Source organism: Microcaecilia unicolor, chromosome 3, assembly GCF_901765095.1.
Source record: "Microcaecilia unicolor chromosome 3, aMicUni1.1, whole genome shotgun sequence".
Classification (NCBI taxonomy): domain Eukaryota; kingdom Metazoa; phylum Chordata; class Amphibia; order Gymnophiona; family Siphonopidae; genus Microcaecilia; species Microcaecilia unicolor.
In genome coordinates this window covers 180,009,245-180,025,446 of record NC_044033.1, presented here as the reverse complement: position 1 = coordinate 180,025,446, position 16,202 = coordinate 180,009,245, and the positions used below count along the sequence as shown (strand labels likewise).

Below are 16,202 nucleotides of genomic sequence, written 5' to 3'. Positions count from 1 at the left end.
TCATTAATATCGGTGAAAGGCAGGGACAGCTTTTACAACCAGTAAGATTTTTTTTTTTTAGTTTTTCTTTATTGAATTTTAACCGATAATCCAAGTAAAAAAAACTTGTACAGAAATTCAGTTCACTTAGAAAATACAAAGGAAACACATTCAAAACAAAAGAAATACATCTAAAAGTGCACCTAACCACTACACCTCTATTCAGGAAATCTTGACTGCCCCAACTTGACATTTCGTCCTTTAGATTGTAAGCTCCTTTGAGCAGGGACTGTCCTTCTTTGTTAAACTGTACAGCGCTACGTAACCCTAATAGCGCTCTAGAAATGTTAAGTAGTAGTAGTAGGTTCAACTGATCTTTGGAATACTGCGGTTCAAACCACTGCAACCCTATTACTCCAGACTCCACTGGCTACCAATTAGCGAGAGAATACAATTCAAACAAGGTACTGCTACCGTTAAAATTCTTGCAGGGGATATTCCTGAATACACAGGGCTGTCGAGAGACTGAACCGGGCCCAGGGCTGCCGCACCCCCCCCCCCCATTGTTACCACTGCCCCCCAATCGTTGTCCACTGCCTCCCCCCCCCCCCCGGATCGCTGCCGCAATTCAAATACCTTGGCTGGCAGGGATCCCGAGGCCCCCATCAGCAGAAGACATCTTCCTCTAGCGCTGACTCTTCACTCTGCAGATTGCCTGCCCCTGCAGCTGCTTTTTCTCTCAGGGCATGCTCGGTTTCAAAACTGAGCATGCGCACCTGAGACAAAAAGCAGCCGCTCAGCAAGCAATGGGCAGAAGAGCAGCGATGGAGGAAGACCTGCAGTGTCTGCTCCTCCGGGTCCTCCCCAGCCTCCAAGGGGGGCCCGACACTGGAGTTTTCTCTCTCCTGCTCCTGCTCCTGTTGGGACGTGATCACTCGAGTCCTGTCAGGAGCAGGAGAGATAGAGAGACCGCGGCGCCAGGCCCCCCTTGGAGACCCAGGGAATTTTGCCCCCCCCGCCCCCCTCTCGGCGGCCCTGTGAATACATATCGAATTTAGTATCCTTGTTTCATGTCCTTCTGCTAGGCACAACACTTGCAACTCCCTCCATTTTAAATTTCCAATGTACAAGAACCTAAAGTCAATCAAGCATCTTATTCTGTCCATTTAATACCAGCCAGCCAACCTATGGAATCAGCTACCATTATCCTTGAGATCGTGCACCCGATATCTTCAATTTAGAAAACTCCTAAAAATCACCTTATTTTGCAAGGCAGGTCTATCAAATGCTTAATCTAAGAACTATTACCTTGATGTTAAAATTAAGTTCTTAGCTGTTCTACTTATCTGTAATTCCTGGTTTGATTAGCCCAGCTCTTTAACTAACCATGATCTGTCCTTGAACTGAACAAGTACAGGCGGAATACAAGAATTGGAAAATAAATAAATAAATAAAATAGCCAAAAAAAAAAAGACCTCAAAATGGAGGGAGACGAGAGATAATCGAAAAAGGAAATAAATGAATTAGAAATTGCTAATCCAATAAATAAGAAGATAAACCCTAAAGACAGAAATTCTAATACTTCTTAGTAAGGGAGCCATTACAGTTCACACTTGGGGGTCCCTCCTTCCTAATAACAGGGCCCTGACCAGTAGCAACATACTTATCACTCAAAAACATAGTTAATTGAGATGAATCAAAAGAAATATACGTTCGAGCTTGATATTTCACTACACATTTACAGGGACATTTCAAAAAGAACAACCCCACCCCGCCAAAGCCAAAACTCTAGAGTGAATTAATGGAAATTGACATCTACACTTTTGTGTAAGCTTTAAAGACATCAGGAAATATCTGAACTTTTAAAGAACAAAATGTGGAAAGACAATATTTAAAATATAGTTTCAAGAGTCAATCTCTATCATGGTCCATTCATTGCTACCAAAAGAGTAGAGGGTATAACTACCCCCTCTTTTGAGGATTCTAGGAAAGCTGTTAAATCCAAACTGTCCTCAGTAAGCTATTCTCTATGGCTTTTCCATTTCAGTCATGCTGTAATTCCGGTGACCATTTCCCTCCCCCACCCTTTCAAGCCAATGTCTGTTAACCCTGGAAAGATTAAAAAGTCACTTACAAATCTGGAGGAGTTGTCATTTCGGATTGTCTTGGCATTCCCAAAGGCTGCAGGGTATAAAGATTCACAGTGAGAACAAGTTATCAGTACTAACAGATACCACAGACAGGCAGAGGGAGACCTGAACATGGACTGGATGTGTGTTTCCCATCCAACTCCAGTTTTTTGAGAAACGCTGAGCAGGCCCAGGTTTTGCTCTCTCCACGCACATGGATTTGGGCTCAGGGCCAGCGTTAGGAGTGGGCAAGCAGGGCAAGCAGGGCAATTGACCCGGGCCCCCATATCATTGGGGGCCCCAAAACCGCCTAAAGTTGAAAGAGGGTAATCTGCAAGCAAGCTTTGGGGCCCCCTCCCTAGCATCTGCCCTGGGCCCCGGGCGCCATCATGTCTAGCACCGGCACTGATTGGGCTTTCTGTATTTACTTAGTTATTTGGTTTATTAGCATTTTTTATATACATTAGGCAAAACTAAAACTGCACCTTTACTGGGAATCAAAACCAGGGCTGGATCAACCTGTGCTGATGAAATGGAGATACTGGTAGTTGCCTGTCCTAATTGAATGGAAGAGAACAGCTCATTTACAGACTCCTCAGATTACCCACATGTTCCTCCATGCTAAACATCTGGATTTGGAGTTCCTAGATCTGACAGAGGTCAACGGGAGGAGGGGAGAGCTGGTACTTCTGTCTTTCAGTGCTTAGGTTCCCGTTACAACAGAGATTCTCAACCCAGTCCTCAGGACACAACAAGACAGTCTAATTTCCAAGATATCCACCAGGAATATGAATGAGATAAATTCTGCATGCACTTCCTCCATGGTATGCAGATCTACCTATTCATTGTAGGTATCCTAAAAACCTGACTGATTGAGAACCCCTCTGTTACAGTGATGTGGAGTATGTTGTTCTAACTTGGCAGGTGCTTACAAAGTCTTATCTGTGCACCCACCTCCTCCCAAACCCTTGATCCACATCTTCCTTCCCAAATCCATGGGATTTTAATTCACTTCTGATCTTCTCACTTGTATCTTTATACAAAATGTGGGTCCTTGCACTTCCTGTATACAGCAAGGACTAGAGGAAAAAGAGAGCTTTGACAAGTTCCTGGAGGAAAAGTCCATAGTCTGTTATTGAGATAGACATGGGGGAAGCCACTGCTTGCCCTGGAATTGGTAGCATGGTATGGTGCTACTATTTGGGTTTCTGCCAGGTACTTGTGACCTGAATTGGCCACTGTTGGAAGCAGGATACTGGGCTAGATGGACCATTGGTCTGACACAGTATGGTTAGTCTTATGTTCTTGTAAGAATAGCAACAATTCTACATCTATAAGGCTTCTTTTATGCAAATAGGAGCCCAGTGCATTTGACACTGATATCACTCCAGAACCATTTGAGCAGCCACCTCTTAAGGTGAGTGTCATGGCAGCTGTTTTGCTGCAGGTATACTATATAATAGCTTCTGAAGGGGGAGGTGGAAAAAACAATGATGTGATCATATTGCTGAATAAACCAAGAGTGAATTCCTTCGATGCCATGAGCTTGGCAGCAGCATTTACCCCCTGTTCTGTATCCTCAATCCACGGTGGGGTCTAACTGCCATCTTACCCTCCAGCACAGGGTTGGACTGCAGCAGTTGCTCCTTCACTTTGTTCACCTCCTCTCCTTTCCCGCAAACGGCAGCCACATACGACATCACTAGCTTACTGGCTTCTGTGAACAAGAGCCCAGAGACAACCATGTTCAAGGCCTGCTCCATCATCTCCCTGCAGACTGCCGTATGCATTTATCCCCATCCCACCCTGCCCTTGTTAGGGTTACCATATGTCCGGATTTACCCGGAGATGTCCTCTTTTTGAGGACATGTCCGGGCAACCGAGCGGGTTTTGCCAATCTGCCCGTTTGTCCGGATTTCTGGACAAATGGGCAGGCTGGCGGCGGGCGGGTGGGCGGGCCATCCTATGCTAGCCTCCCGGCCCTCCCCTCCCCTTACTTACTACTCTACTGCCCTGGTAGTCTAGTGACCTCTTCTGCCTTCAGGGCAGGAAACAGCCCCCTCTTTCCTGCCCGGAGTGCTGCCCTGCATCCTGATGCTGATCTCGGCACTGATTCGAAATGGCCGCCGAGAGTTGAAGTGACCTCGCGAGACTTCAACTCTCAGCGGCCATTTTGAATCGGCACCGAGATCAACAACAGGATGCAGGGCAGCACTCCGGGCGGCAAAGAGGGGGCTCTTTCCTGCCCGGAAGAGGTCACTAGACCACCAGGGCAGTAGAGTAAGGTAAGCGAAGGGGGATGACAGAGAGGGGAGTGGAGGGGGGGGGTGACACGGTGTGTGACAGGGGGAGGGGAATATGTGATAGGGGCGGTGGGAGGTTGTGACAAGGGGCGGAGCGAGGGTATGAAAGGGGGCGGGGTAGTGTGAAGAGGGGCAGGGCATGTGTCCTCTTTTTTGGGGGACCAAATATGGTAACCCTAGCCCTTGTTGATGTGGAATGTCAGATCAAGGCCTTGATGCATCAGATGCTCACCTGTTTTTCCTGCTCCACTCTCGCCGGTGATAAGGATACATTGGTCTCGATCCCGGTCTCGGAGAGATTGGTATGCCTCATCCGCAATTGCATAGCTACACAGGAAGGGAAAAACAAAAAAACAATGGAATTATTAGGATATCTAGCCACGTGTCTCCACTTGTTTGGCTACTACCTGTTGGCAGGGTTCGGGTTTTTGGTTTTTTTTTGGGAGGGGGAAGGATGTATGCAAGGCAAAGACCCAGGGCCCCAGTCTCATAAGGGCCCCCTTGGCAAGTTTTCAGATCACCAGGCACTGGCTGGGGCCATCCCTTGGTTTTTACCCTGGGCCTCAGTATATCCTATTTGTTGGAAAACAGAAGCCTTCTATAAAGGTCCTGCTTTATTAGAGGAAGAGTCAGGCCTTCTACAGCCTCTGCTTTTTCAAGGCCAATACTTCACAGGGGAAAAAGGACAAAGAAGAAAGAGCAGGAAATGAATACACGCAACCTCAGAAATATGTGAACAAAAAAAAAAGATTTATGTATGGCTAACGATGTGCCCTCTATTAAAATTATGTGAAAGAAGGAAAGTTATAGCTCTGTTTTTTTTATCCAGCACTGAAATGTTTTAACAGCTGATAGTAACCTTATAACCCTGACAAAAAAAACCATTTCAATTACTACAAAAGGCAAGAAATCACCATCAAAAACATATTGCAATGAAATGTTCAAAGCTCATCCACATAGATTGCAACTATCGTTTATTTTTCTGTCTGCCTCCACTGTAGGACTACACAGATTCTGTTTCAATTTCTGACCTTGGATTTCACATCAGAAATTACAACTGAAGAATGAGGAGGAGGTCTATCATCAAGCTAACTTAAAACATTTTTTTCTTCATATAAGTAATTTCTCTGTGATATTTTGGCCAATCCTGATTCCAGGGGGGAGGAGCCATATGATGACGTTATAGCTTTAATGGTGGCTTAATGGCATTTCTTTTCAATTTGTTGAACCAAAGATAAATCAGAGCTTGTATGGTCTTACAGAGCAGGCAGGAAACTAGATAGACAATACCTTGTCTGCATATACCAAAACCCAAAGAAGAAAAATGGAATCTCTATATATAAAAGGCAACCCCAATGTTCTAATGAAGCCTCCACAGAAGTTGAAGCGCCTGAGATATCCGGTATGCCCCTGAGTGTCTGCACCGCCCTCGCGTCAAAACGTCATGACGTCGAGGGTGGAGCAATGACACTCGAGGACCGAAATGGAAACGGCACAGGCACGGAGGCGCAGCAAAACAAAAAACCCTCCCCACACAGAGCGAACCACAAACAACGTCCGCGATCACACGGAGGCAGGCAAGCAGCTCGGAGGGACGGAGGGAGGGGGCCCCTACCATTATAGAACCTTGCTAGCGCCCGTTTCATTGTGTTCAGAAACAGGCCTTTTTTCCTAGTAAATAAATAAATAAAAGTGAAACAGTCCAGGAAAGCCTTATATACAAATGTTTATTAAGAATTCAAATACTTTAGAAAAGTATAAACATATATCAACAAAGCATCAACATTAACTTACAAATTAAAAAAAAGTACAACAATTAATTATGAAACTACGATGGAGGTAGACAGACAAGAGAAATTGCCCATGAGATTTTTTATTTTTGTTACATTTGTATCCCGTGCTTTCCCACTCATGGCAGGCTCAATGTGGCTTACCTATTGTATACAGGTACTTATTTGTACCTGGGGAAATGGAGGGTTAAGTGACTTGCCCAGAGTGACAAGGAGCTGCCTGTGCCTGTAGTGGGAATTGAACCCAGTTCCCCAGGACCAAAGTCCACCACCCTAACCACTAGGCCACTCCTCCACACCAGTAAACTCCAGTGTCAAAATCCATGCGGGTGGGTATGCACATTTTATTGGAAAAAATCTTTGAGATTCTTTTTTATTTTTTTGGCATTATGTAGTAGTTTTGGGATTAAATGGTTATCATCAGCCCAGTGAGTGTTGGGTAAAGAAAGGTGAGCTCTGATTTCCTCCTTTTCAGCTTTTCACTTTTCCTGACTTTTCTTTTCGAGCTGGTACTTCTTTTGTCATACATTTGTATTTATTTATTTATTGCTTATTATTACATTTCTGCACCACTTCCCTGACCCAAAGACACTCCATGTGGTTTACAAGGATTAAAACAATTTCCATACCAGTAATAGCAACAAAGCAATATTTGTGTACTAATCATTTTTTCAGTCATGGTAGTTTTAACTCTTACAATACAGGAACACTCAGCCTTTCTGGCACAGAACACTATGTCAATGTACTGTTTCCCAACCCTACCCTGCAAGTACACTGATCTAATCAGGTTTTCAGGAGTTCCACAATGAATATGCATGAGTTTTAAATTGCTGTGTCCCAGATATGGAACTTACTCTCCATAAACGTAAAGGGGCCCTTTTACGAAGCAGCACTAAAAACTGATCTGCGCTATTCCCAACAGGGGTCTTTCCCACACACTAAGGCCACTTTTAGCATTTCCAGGAAGTGGTCGATTTTTCTATTTTAGCAATAATGGCCACATGCTAATTTTCCCATTAGCTCAAGGCAAATTAGCATGTGAGTACTTACTGAAAATTTGATACAGTGGTGGAAATAAGTATTTGATCCCTTGCTGATTTTGTAAGTTTGCCCACTGACAAAGACATGAGCAGCCCATAATTGAAGGGTAGGTTATTGGTAACAGTGAGAGATAGCACATCACAAATTAAATCCGGAAAATCACATTGTGGAAAGTATATGAATTTATTTGCATTCTGCAGAGGGAAATAAGTATTTAATCCCTCTGGCAAACAAGACCTAATACTTGGTGGCAAAACCCTTGTTGGCAAGCACAGCGGTCAGACGTCTTCTGTAGTTGATGATGAGGTTTGCACACGTCAGGAGGAATTTTGGTCCACTCCTCTTTGCAGATCATCTCTAAATCATTAAGAGTTCTGGGCTGTCGCTTGGCAACTCGCAGCTTCAGCTCCCTCCATAAGTTTTCAATGGGATTAAGGTCTGGTGACTGGCTAGGCCACTCCATGACCCTAATGTGCTTCTTCCTGAGCCACTCCTTTGTTGCCTTGGCTGTATGTTTTGGGTCATTGTCGTGCTGGAAGACCCAGCCACGACCCATTTTTAAGGCCCTGGCGGAGGGAAGGAGGTTGTCACTCAGAATTGTACGGTACATGGCCCCATCCATTCTCCCATTGATGCGGTGAAGTAGTCCTGTGCCCTTAGCAGAGAAACACCCCCAAAACATAACATTTCCACCTCCATGCTTGACAGTGGGGACGGTGTTCTTTGGGTCATAGGCAGCATTTCTCTTCCTCCAAACACGGCGAGTTGAGTTCATGCCAAAGAGCTCAATTTTTGTCTCATCTGACCACAGCACCTTCTCCCAATCACTCTCGGCATCATCCAGGTGTTCACTGGCAAACTTCAGACGGGCCGTCACATGTGCCTTCCGGAGCAGGGGGACCTTGCGGGCACTGCAGGATTGCAATCCGTTATGTCGTAATGTGTTACCAATGGTTTTCGTGGTGACAGTGGTCCCAGCTGCCTTGAGATCATTGACAAGTTCCCCCCTTGTAGTTGTAGGCTGATTTCTAACCTTCCTCATGATCAAGGATACCCCACGAGGTGAGATTTTGCGTGGAGCCCCAGATCTTTGTCGATTGACAGTCATTTTGTACTTCTTCCATTTTCTTACTATGGCACCAACAGTTGTCTCCTTCTCGCCCAGCGTCTTACTGATGGTTTTGTAGCCCATTCCAGCCTTGTGCAGGTGTATGATCTTGTCCCTGACATCCTTAGACAGCTCCTTGCTCTTGGCCATTTTGTAGAGGTTAGAGTCTGACTGATTCACTGAGTCTGTAGACAGGTGTCTTTCATACAGGTGACCATTGCCGACAGCTGTCTGTCATGCAGGTAACGAGTTGATTTGGAGCATCTACCTGGTCTGTAGGGGCCAGATCTCTTACTGGTTGGTGGGGGATCAAATACTTATTTCCCTCTGCAGAATGCAAATAAATTCATATACTTTCCACAATGTGATTTTCCGGATTTAATTTGTGATGTGCTATCTCTCACTGTTACCAATAACCTACCCTTCAATTATGGGCTGCTCATGTCTTTGTCAGTGGGCAAACTTACAAAATCAGCAAGGGATCAAATACTTATTTCCACCACTGTATAGGTTGTATTGTATAACTGCAGAGTACACTGTGTTATGTTATCAGGTGCTTGTAACCCACCAACTCTCCTGAAAGGGCAGGGCTGCTGAGAGACTGAGCCGGGGGCCCACTGCTCCCCCCCCCCACCACAATCATCGCCACTGCCACCACCCCCCTGGATCGCCGCCGCTGCCATCCCCAGATCACCGCCGCAACTTACAAATACCTTAGCTGACAGGGATCCTGAGGCCCCACCAGCAGAAGCGGTCTTCCTCCAGTGCTGCTCTTCACTCTGCCCATTGCCTGCCCCTGCAGCTACTTTTCCTCTTAGCACATGCTGGGCTTCAACCCCCCCCCCCCCCCCCAGCATGCATGGCCTGAGGGGAAAAGAAGCCCCTTGGCAAACAATGGGCTGGGCAGAATGAAGAGCAGCCATGGAGGAAGGCCTGCAGTGTCTGATCCTCCAGGTCCTCCCGAGCCTCCAAGGGGTGCTCGACCGCCTGGGTTTTCTCTCTCCTGCTCCTGTCAGGACACGATCACACGGGTCCTGTCAGGAGCAGGAGAGAGAGAGAGCCCCTGTCGCCGGGCCCCCCCTTGAATGCCAGAGCCCGGGCAATTTTGCTCCCCCTCGCGGCGGCCCTGCGCAAGGGATTCAAGGCGAAGTAACACAATGTAAAAACTGAACATATATCAGGAATTAACAAAAAACAATAAAAAATAAAAATAAAAGGCGAACAGCTGAAGACCAAAAAGAACACGCAAAAGTTGCTTTAAATCGACCTGAACATGTATACTCTGGAGGAAAGGAGGAACAGGGGTGATATGATACAGACGTTCAAATATTTGAAAGGTATTAATCCGCAAACGAATCTTTTCCGGAGATGGGAAGGCAGTAGAACGAGAGGACATGAAATGAGATTGAAGGGGGGCAGACTCAGGAAAGATGTCAGGAAGTTTTTCTTCACGGAGAGGGTGGTGAACGCTTGGAATGCCCTCCCGCGGGAGGTGGTGGAGATGAAAACGGTAACGGAATTCAAGCATGCGTGGGACAGGCATAAAGGAATCCTGTGCAGAAGGAATGGATCCACAGAAGCTTAGCTGAAATTGGGTGGCAGGGGGAAGAGGGGTTGGTAGTTGAGAGGCTAGGATGGGGGAGGGCAGACATTTATACGGGGTCTGTGCCGGAGCCGGTGATGGGAGGCGGGACTGGTGGTTGGGAGGCGGGAAATACTGCTGCACAGATTTATACGGTCTGTGCCCTGAAAAAGACAGGTACAAATCAAGGTAAGGTATACACATATGAGTTTATCGTGGGCAGACTAGATGGACCGTGCAGGTCTTTTTCTGCCGTCATCTACTATGTCTACTATGATTTAACAGATGGGAAAGCCAATATTAAGTAATTACAGAACTGTTACTTAAAATCTTAAATTTATCTGATAAGTTTCCAGGACAAATACCACATAGAGATTTTAAAACTAAGCAAATCACTGTAAAATAGATCCTGCCCTGAACAGGTAACCAGTGGACTTGGCCAACAAGGTAGAAACCCTCTCAAACCTGGACCTGCGATAAATCAATCCAGCTGCAGAAGTTTGAACTAACTGAAGTTTAGAAATATACTTTGCATTGACGCCTAAATATAAAAAGTTACCATAATCCAACAATGCTAGCACAAGTCCGCAGTTACACTGCAAATTTTAGGCGCAACCACTTATGCCATGTCTAAGACGGTACCTAAATGTGTCAGCTGGGTGCGTAAATGCAACTGTTCTATAAAGTGCACACAAGAATAGTCAGAACGCCCCTGACATGCCCATGCCCCTCTCATATTAACACTCCCTTTGCATTTGCATGTAAGAGAAATTTGGTGCGGTGTTTATAGAATAGGAGTGTAAGTCTGCAAAGCACACAGGGGTGAATTTTATATATGGCACCGAAAAAATTAGAGCAGAAAAAGTGCTATTCGATAAGCTGCACTTAAAGTTAGACACGGTTTATTGAAAAGCGCGTATGCGCCGGAATGGCACCTAACTTTAGGAGTGGCCATTTGCACCAACTGAAATGTGGTGCAAATCTTTGCACCTAAATTAGGCACTTATCCAATACATGTGCTAATTTTAGGAACGCCCCGTTTCACCCATGACTCTCCAATTCTGCACCTTGTTTTTGAACTCACATGTAAAATTGAGGCACAGATCCTGTGCCTAAATTTATGTGTGTACATTCCAATTCAATGTAATTAGTGCCAATAACTTTAGGTTAGCAAGCCAATTATTGACGCTCATTAACTTGTTATTCAATTAAATTGCAGGCACAAATTGGACGCATGCACAATTGTTTTGCAATTTTTGGAGAATTTGGGGGACAATGTCAAATTAGCACCAATTAGTCCTTGTTAACGTATCAATTACTGGTATTTATTGCCAATGCACTCAATTGTGCATCCAACATTGGGCACCATTCATAGAATTTGGGGGCTTCTATATTTCTTTATCTCTATGTACATACATATATATGTATGTACATACATATACATAGATACATACATATCTATCTATATATATAGATATAGATATAGATATATATATAGTGTGTTTGTATCAGTGGAGGCCCTACCATTAGTCCAAAGAGAATCCACGTACGTGGAGAACTCAAAAAGTCCCACGGAGAGACTCAAAACAAAGAGGGAAGTGGGTCAGAACCAGGCTATCCAAAGACAGGACCAGTGGAGTGATTGAATGAAGCAAAGTTTATTGAAAAACAAACTGACTCAACACAACGTTGTGCTTCAGCCAGAGGGCCTACATCAGGAGTCTATAAATTAAAAACAATATGTAGAAACAAAATGTAATAAAAATGTAAACATAAACAAAAACAGACAACTTATGAACATGAGAATAAACAATAATATAAAAATATGAAATGTAAATGTATTCATTTTACTTTGTGTATTTATAGCATAATTGCAACACAAATTTTTTAAAAATCTTTGGTGGATAAAATATGAACAAGACATGTGTCGAGTCAGTTTGTTTTTCAATAAACTTTGCTTCATTCAATCACTCCACTGGTCCTGTCTTTGGATAACCTGGTTCTGACCCACGTCCCTCTTTGTTTTTGCCCTACCATTAGGACAACTGAGGCCCAGGGGCCTCAGGCGGCACTCTCCAGGAGCGGCACCCTCCCCTTCCCTCCTCAACCCTCTTCCCCAAGTTCTTTTCCAAAAGGCAGCAGTGGCAGCAGCAGCGGCAGTGATTCCCATAGGCTGCCCTGCCGTCAGCACCGGCCTCTTCTCCCACTGCAGTCCACCTCTAGACGTAACTTCCTGTTTCCTAAGAGGTGGGATACAGTAGGATGAAGAGGCCAGAGCCAGTGGCACCGCGGCAGGGCAGCCTATGGGAATCACTGCTGCTGCCGCATTTTGAAAAAGAAAAAAATAAGCTAGATGCGGGGAAGAGGGTTGAGGAGGGAAGGGAGAGATACTAGACCGGGCGCAGGTGGGGGCAGTATCTCATCCCTGCTTCGGACGGCAGATTGCCTTGGGCCACCACTGGTTTGTGTGTATATATTGTGTACAGACTCTGAATGGCAGTGTGGTTTGTGTTACTTGTTCTTTCTTCTGGTCTTTGCAAGGACTGAGGGGGCTCATGTCCTCACTCCAAGAATCAGTCTTCCTGAGGTAAGACCTTTAACCAACACAATCAGCAATTTCCTCTCAGCCTGAATAAAAAAGAAAGAAAGATCTCAAGCACTGTGATGTTTTAAAGGAAGATGCATTAGCCATTAATATGTATTGATTCATGGCTCTGCACTCTTTACAGTGCTATTAAGGCTGGAGCTCTTATAGAAATGTGCAGTTCCTTCTGGAGGTTGGGCTGTCTAAGAAGCTGCATCATTATAGTACAACTAATAGCTTTGGCTGCCACCAGGAAAGCCAGACTCAGCCCTTATGAGTCCCCAGAAGACAGAAAAAGCTGCAGTGGCTGCCTGTAATGCACAGTCTACCGCTCAGAATGTAAAAACCATAAATAAACCACAAAGTGAAGAAATGCCTAGCAGAAGAAAGCCAACATGTAAACCATCTGTTGACCAATTCAACGAGATGGTGTAGAGCAATGCTTCTCAACCCAGTCCTCGGGGCACACCCAGCCAGTTGGGTTTTCAGGATATCCATCATGCACGAGATAGATTTGCACATGACCACCGAGAGAGGGGTGCAAGATTTCCCGGGGCCCAGCCTCCAAGGGGGCCTGGCAACAGCAAACCATTTTTTCAGGCTTCCGGTGGCAGGCACAGGCGGAAGGCTGATTTGGTCTCCTGCTCCTGTGTGCCGGGTTATCACGTTATCGTGTTAGCTCTGCTCTGCTGGACACGGATCCTTCTTCCTGCCGCATCCCGACTCTTATGTGAACTACTTATTATTTCTGCATAGGCGGGAGGGGACGCGGCAGGAAGAAGGACCCATGGCCGGCACAGCAAAGTTAACACAATAGGAGTTATGTGCCCTGCCTTATAAAATAACGCACAGCCAGATACATACACAAAATTCAATGAGAGCCAATTAACATCAACGATTGGTTGTTGGCACCCAATCATTGATAGTTAAGGGCTTGTTGCTCAGTTAAGTTGGGTGCGTATCTTGGACACATGCCCAAATTTCGGCACAGAATTCTAGGAACCATATATATCGAATCCGGGGGTTATTGAATGGAGAAATTGTATTTTGTATATCCAAGAAATGAAAAAAATTGCACATTTTTATTAAATCCCGTTTGGGATGTAACCACACAGGAGAATGATGTGACCGATGACGGTGATTGGAAAATCAATTGTGCTCGACTCTTTTTTTATGAATGGTGCAAATTGAACACAGATTGAAAATTCCAGGGGGCGAGGGGAATGCTGTTTTCTAATATTCTGTGGGTCCTTCTCTTTGCCTATTTTGAATTTGGTGCAGTGATAATATAATGATTTTCCACTCCTGCTTGGTATAGATTTATATAGAGGACTTTCATATTTGGTATATAGAAGTTTCTTTGGTGACCGCACTGGCAGGGAACCCTCTTCTTTGCTCCACAGCCACATCTCGGTCTTCTTGTGCCAAGCACTTTTGCCTGTTCCATGGGCTGATCTCCAGCTGAGTTAAAAATTTACCCTGGCTGTACAAGTCGTGTTCTGGGTGACCTTTGCACTGCCAGCTCCCTGAAATCACCAGGCACAGTATAGATGAATGGGGCCCAAGCTATCTCTGCCTGGTTTGATTGTAGGGGAGAGGTGGAACATTCGGAATATGCAGGATCAGCTCTGCTTAGTCTCACCACCACTCTCCTGCTCTGACGACTGTGGCAATGGCCTGCGCTTCAGGGCATGTTCCTGATTGTCTCCATTTCATCTATAGAGCCTCAGCCCATAGCAGGCCTGGGCCCCCCCCCCCCCCCCCCCCCCCAGATTTAGTGTCAGCCCCTGGTTTTGCTGGTGGGGGTTCCGAATCCCCGCCAGCTGAAGCCTTCAGCGCCGGTCTCCATCATGCCGAGTTCGCTGATCTGTGCTTTCTTGAGCCCTGACGTCCTGCACGTTCCTTTAAGTGAAACTGAGCATGCTCAGTTTCACTTAAAGGAACGTGCAGGTCAGGACTCAAGAAAGCACAGATCAGTGAACACGGCGCGTCGGAGACCGGTGCTGAAGAAGGCTTTGGCTGGCAGGAGTTTGGAACCCCCGCCAGCAAAACCAGGGGCCCACACTAAATCTGGGGTGGTGGCGGCGCGGAGGGGAGGGGTGGAAGTGGCAGGGGAGGGGCGGTGGCTGGGGGAGGTGGGCTAAAATATACCCCCCACACACACACTTTGGGCTCTGGACCCCCTCCTGCCGAGATCTGGCTAAGCCCCTGGCTCATAGAGCCCCCTGTATAAGATGCTTGGGGAGACCAAGCCTCCCCAGCCCTGCCCTACTTGAATTTGGGGCAGGAACTAAAAGAAATTGTATCTTCCTCTCCCCGCCCCATCGCGCCCACTTCTTTTCTTACCCGTTCACCTGCCTGACTCGCTACCTCCCTAAGGCTCCTTTCCCAGTGGTTCTGAGCACTGAAAAAGAGAAGAGCTACCAGTATAGAGCCACATGCTGCAACACTCACTCACAGGCTCACAGCCAGGCTCTGACGAAACCTCCCCCTGTGACACACTTCCTGCTGCCGTTCTGGCAGAGCCTGGCTGTGAGCCTGTGAGTGAGTGTTGCAGTTAAGTAGTAGTAGTAGTAGTAGTATACCGGCAGCTCTTTTTTTTTCAGTGCTCAGAACCGCTGGGGAAGGAGCCATAGGGAGGTAGCGAGTCAGGCAGGCGGCCTGGTAAGAAAAGAAGTGAGTAGGGGGTGGGCACCGGCAGGGAGAGGAAGATACAATTTTTCTTTTTTTTTTCAGTACTTAGAACCACTGGGGAAGGAGCTGCGGTTTTGAATCGAGGGGTGTGGGGGGGGGGGGGGGCGGGCTGGCTGCGGTTTTGAAGTGAGGGCGGGCCATGGGAGATGGGGGAGCCCAAGGAGATTAGATTGAGATCAGGAGACTTGTGAAGATGTGATTTTATGTGCCCTAATGAAAGGTGAGTTAAATTTTTACTTCCATTAAAATTTTAATATAGTCCATCTTATTTTATAACAACAGGCTTCCTAAGGCACATTACAACAGCTGTTAAGATGAACCCATGAGGAAAAAGGATAGCCTCACTGAATTTGACCATCTCTATTGTATAGAACAGTGTAGAAAAATGAGCAAAAATACAGTTTATAACTGCTGTCTCTACCAGCTACAATATTTTTTAAGCTGTTTAAGTGATATTCAATTTTTATTTCATGATATTTATATCTATATATGGGAAGCTTTCAAATAAATTAAAAACTGTCAAATAAGTACAAATATATATATATATTGTCCTCCATCTTTTAAAGCACTGCCTATCCAATTGGAAGAGCTTTTGACTTTTTACAGATGGACCATGCATAGGCAGTTCCTCATTTCTAATAATCTTTTGCTATTGTTTTTAATAGCATTTACTATTTTTTGAGTGAATGAAGATGGTGGCAAGCTCTGCCTACTGGCTTCAGCCCATATAATGGGCTAGATAGGTTTCCTATGATAGCATTGTGCTTATTTGAATTCGTTTTTCTGTACAAGTTTTGCTTGATTTGTCTTTATTTGAAATTTCTTAAGTAAAAAAATTTTAAAACTCATCTTGTCAACAAGGGCAGGGCTAGGTGGGAACAGAGCTAGGTGTGTTCTCAGACAATTATGGATGTAAGCCTCACCCCCCCCCCCCCCCCCCCCGGCACCTTCCCTAACCCCGCCCCCTTTAGTCTCCCCATACAGCTGGGCCA

At 45.6% G+C, this 16,202-nt stretch overlaps 1 protein-coding gene across 2 annotated transcripts in view; it reads right to left on the bottom strand.

Annotated features, from left to right (window-relative positions):
* Nucleotides 1-16,202, bottom strand: part of MYO1A (myosin IA) — a 160,813-nt gene that overhangs the window by 100,290 nt on the left and 44,321 nt on the right. For both annotated transcript variants that reach the window (XM_030196659.1, XM_030196660.1), the window contains exons 4-6: nucleotides 4,644-4,738; nucleotides 3,721-3,825; nucleotides 2,114-2,160 (exon numbers count right to left, since the gene is read on the bottom strand). In XM_030196659.1, the coding sequence (XP_030052519.1) occupies nucleotides 2,114-2,160; nucleotides 3,721-3,825; nucleotides 4,644-4,738 (247 nt within the window). The remainder of the gene's footprint in view (nucleotides 1-2,113; nucleotides 2,161-3,720; nucleotides 3,826-4,643; nucleotides 4,739-16,202) is intronic.